At 29.6% G+C, this 4683-nt stretch overlaps 1 protein-coding gene across 4 annotated transcripts in view; it reads right to left on the reverse strand.

The window, feature by feature from the left end:
* Positions 1-1221: 1221 nt before the first annotated feature.
* LOC118749572 overlaps positions 1222-4683 on the reverse strand; it is a 220739-nt gene continuing 217277 nt past the window's right edge. For all 4 annotated transcript variants that reach the window (XM_036484376.1, XM_036484375.1, XM_036484374.1 and 1 more), the window contains 2 exons: positions 1916-2031; positions 1222-1856 (listed from right to left, as the gene is read on the reverse strand). In XM_036484376.1, coding sequence (XP_036340269.1) covers positions 1742-1856; positions 1916-2031 — 231 coding nt within the window. In that variant the 3' untranslated portion in view covers positions 1222-1741. The remainder of the gene's footprint in view (positions 1857-1915; positions 2032-4683) is intronic.

The following is a 4683-nucleotide window of genomic DNA, read 5'->3' on the forward strand; positions in this document are numbered from 1 at the left end:
TGTGATCTTCCAAAATTTCCACGATTCGAACATGGTTTAATGAGAAAAAGTGACAACATTGCTTTTTCGCGTATACAGTGGCTAGCTGCGTTTCAATGATCACCGATTGAGATTTCATTTATTATTTTACATTATTTGGAAAAAGAAAAGTTACGCAATTTCAACATCGATGTTATGCTGATAGTAATCTGGATCAATTTGTGATCAACTCTGTTTATTTTGTTTCCTAATTAAGTGAGGAAATTTTAATTGACAGCACCGACAAATAAATATATGTATACACAAACAAATGTTCGGTTATGGTTAGAATAATTCAAGTTTTTGTATTGAATTTTTTGGTTTAAAATTTATCTTTGCCTTTTCAGTAGGGTTTTTTGAATATTATCTTCTGCGTGAGCATTTATCGTAATAGATACGGATCTGAATAAGCGAGTAGAACACGGCTGTTTGTCAAAACCATACGATTTCGAACTCGCGTAAATGTACATTTGCTAAATGCGATAGCATGAACGCTCTTCGAAAACATATGTTCGAAAGTGCTAAATGTTGCATTTTAAATGCAGCAAAAACGCTGCATTACTTCTTCGGGATTAATGCATTTAATTTTTCATTTACATTACATTTCAAACATGAATGCATTAATTCTTTACATTAACTTTAAAATGCTATACATTAAAAAAATTATGCATTTTTCACAGCTCTGATGTATATACAAATAGGTATATATATTAGGGTGGTCCAAAAATGCATGTGAAAAAGTAAAGTCGGAATTTTTATGCTCTCACCCCCTAGGATCGTTCTGTACCGAAAAATATACCCCCATTGATTTGAAATCAAAAAATATTCAGGGGTCGCTCAAGGCGCTCAAAGTTTTCCATGTAATTTATATACAACTTTTCGTAGAAATGGTATAGAATTCTTGAAAAGCAATACTTTTCGACCAGAAAACTGTGTTTCTCTTCAGGAGATTCCCGATAATGATACCCAATTATTTTATTTTTTCATAGTAACTATATTTTATAAGTCCGCCAAAACCCCTAGTAAATGCAATAGGGGATAAATAAAAAATCTTTAGCTTTAAAAACTGGTTAAACAATTGGGTATTGTTATTGAAAGTCCGTTGAAGAAAACCAGAGTTCTCCGATCGAAAAATATTAATTTTCAAGAATTCCATACCATTTCTACGAAAAGTTGTTTTCCATATAAAATACATGGAAAACTTTAAGCGATTTGAGCGACTCCCTAAATATTTTTTAATTTCAAAATAAAAAAATAGGGGTATATTTTTTTCGACATAGAACAATACTAGGAGGGGAAAGCATTAAAATGCCGACTTATTTTGGACCATCCTAATATGTATATTACCTTTTAATGTGTCTGCCGAGTATACATTTAAAAAAATTGCTGTCAATAGAATTATATTTCAACAACTACTTTTGTTTTTGCAAAACAAAAAAGTTTAATGGAATATATCAAATTAGAATAAGATCTTAAATGCGAGATGGATTTAGTACAGTAGTCACCAAACAATTAGTAAGGTCCACCTCAACATATTCATGGTGAGATAAAAAGTTTTTTTTACAAGCACTTAAACATATTTTGATGTCATTATTTGATGTGCCGTGCAATCGTTTTTGCTGTTGGGTGATTGGCATTGGTCTTAGTGGAGGTGTTCTGTTGAATTGGATTGAATTTGTGGAAATGATCGCCTTTATGTAGTATTTTGTATTTGTACTTAAAATCATTTCAGTTTTGAATAAGTATCAACATTTTTATGGAACTGAATATAGTATTCGAGTGCAGCATTGCGAGTCTGATTCACAACTTTGCTAAGATTTTCGGGAGAAAAGCGGCCACTGGAAGAAACTTTTAATTTATTTTATCTGCAGGGGTCTTTGGTCGAGTAATTACTTACATGAAAACCTGTGTCTTAAAGAAGAATACTGTCTTTCCAAACACATCCGCACAAACATTTTTGACCACTAATGAAGTGTCTCCGATTTTTTTAGAGAAACCAGGAACATATTCGAGCTGAAATAAAGAGAAAAACTTTAAGGTGAGTTTAGGTATCTGTATAATTATATAAATTAATTAAAAATTAAATGTAGATTTGATATCGGGTTATGTTCTTTCGCTTTGATCGATCTGGCTAAAATTTTGCACATAGCCAATTTAAACTAATAGAAATAGATTTGAAACATTTACATAAAAGTTTTCTTCGAAATTATGGCTGTGGAAAAAATCGGTAAAACAGCCAAGCTGGGTCAACGAAAAGATTTATACAGTGGTGTTCGATGAAATAGAGCCACGAAGTATAAACGAGGTTGTAAAAATATTTGTCTATATTTAACTTTTTTAATTTTATATAAAAGTATAGTCAATTACATAATATAAGCCAAGTAAATACATACAAGCTAAACAGGCAGGTTCTGCAATTCACTTCCGAGTGAATTTCAATCCCTGCCAATTTGAGTTCAAAGCGAATTTTATTGAAATTCACTCTGAAGTGAATTGCAGAACCTTGCAAAATAAAAAATAAAAAAAAATTAGATCCTTCACACTTGCATTTTATTATACGAACGGGTGATGACCAAAAAAGAGAATAAGATTAAGTTGTTTCTGTTAAGATGATATTGTTTATGGGGCCTTGGTTTTAAAATAAATGTACGGCAAATGGCCCGTTTGCAGCTACACAGCGTAGCTTGCTCTGGATTCCTTCAAATTAAAGATGTACCAAGTTTAAATCCATTTTACGGATGCAACTTCGCTGCGTTTCTTTGATTCACTACAATTTGTTGCTCTCTAGTTATTTTTACATACCGTCGTTGTTTTTGAAAACCGCCCGTCGACCAACTGAAGGCATTGCCTTGATAGGCGCTATTTTCTCTAGCTGTTATTTTACAAATCTGTTGTTTTAATAACGATTTTAAGATTTTTAGGCATAAATCTCGATGCCTGGAGTTCAGGGTTACCAAATTTCATTTTTGCCACAACGGCGATTTCAGTTTTAGTTCAAAAGTTACAATTCATATTCAGAACTTCCATTTTTAATTCGAAAAATTAAAATTCAGAAAATTACATTCAAATTCAGAATTTCCATTTCAAAATCAAAAAGTTGCAAAATTCTAATTCAGAATTTCCATTTTAAATGCAAAAAGTTAAATTCAAATTAAGAAAATTACAATTCAGAATTTCCATTTCAAACATATCACACACATTTCACACATATAAAAACTGATTTCTGGTTTCTCGTTATTATAACTCCGTGCGACAAAAACCAAAAATTTTTAAAACACAAGAAAAAATCAATATATTCACTAAACTAGGAGCCAAATATAGTATAACTGCGTTTTTAATTTTTCGCTCTGACATCAGGATTTTTTTTTTAAAGACTTTGAAATTTCTAGGATATGATTAAATAAAAAAATTATTTAAAAGATTTGATGCACTGTAGAGTAACAATATACCCATAGTTAATATACTATATATAATAATATAATATAATACAATATACCATCAGTTAAAAGGAAAAATTCTGTAGAATTTAAAAAAATTAATTTTTTGTTGCACCAGGACGAATAAGTGTTGAAAATGTCATTTGAAAACTTTATCATTAAATATCCTTGGAAATTTTCAATATTTATTTTTGGAAAAAATATATTCAAGGACTAATATGTAAACTACCACATCCTCGAATTTCGTCCTTCTAACTTTATTAGTTTTAGATACAAAAATTTTACACTTCTCTTTATAAGATATTGATAGTTACAACATACATAAATGAAGATACTGGAATCATTACACTGTACAGCACTCCGCTGGGTATTGGACAAAAGCAAATTTTTTTAAGAGATTGAGCCTTAGGTAAAAAAGTAATTTCTCCGTTTTTCGAAGTTAGCCTCCGAAATCGAGATATGGGCCTTTGAAGTTCGAAATAGGACCTTTGGTAAAATATTATTTTTTGTTATTATATGTAAATTACTAAAAAACTAAAAATATAGACGTAGTCCGCCTTTTATCCTTATTTAAATTGTTTATCACTTTTTTTGTACAAACTTATATTACAGGTGCTATAAGCGGTCAAAGTTCCCATCTTCGAAAAATTTAAAACATTATATTTCAAACAATTTTGAACTGAACAAAAAGTTGGTATCTTTGTAAACATGATTAAACCCCTTTCTTCTGATATGCATATTTGATACTTTGTATGTAAAAAAAAACATTTAAAAAGAAAAATACCTTATTTTTTATAAAAATATTTTAAACAAAAAAATTACTAGTCGGTTTTTAAAAAGTTAATATCGTTGAAAACGCAATCAAACCTTTTTTCTTCTGATATGCGGACTTGTATACTTCGTATATAAAAATTTGAGAAAAAACACTTAAAATGAAAAAATACCTTGTTTTTATCGTTGTAAAGTCGATTAAATACCCTTTCTTCTGTGTGCATACTTGAATACTTCGTATATAAAAATTTGACAAACGACACTTAAAAGCAAAAAATACCTTTTTTTATAAAAAAAAAATATTTTAAACCAAAAAAATACAAACCGATTTAAAAAAAATGGTATCGTTGTAAAGGAAACTGAAAACTTATACTTTCCTAATCCCAAAAATGTCTATTTATATACAAAAAAAAAATAATTAAAAACATTTTTTCCCTCTATATAAACACCTGCCCCC

The sequence above is a fragment of the Rhagoletis pomonella genome, unplaced genomic scaffold, assembly GCF_013731165.1.
Source record: "Rhagoletis pomonella isolate Grant_MI unplaced genomic scaffold, Rhpom_1.0 Rhpom_scaffold_00020, whole genome shotgun sequence".
Taxonomy (NCBI): Eukaryota; Metazoa; Arthropoda; class Insecta; order Diptera; family Tephritidae; genus Rhagoletis; species Rhagoletis pomonella.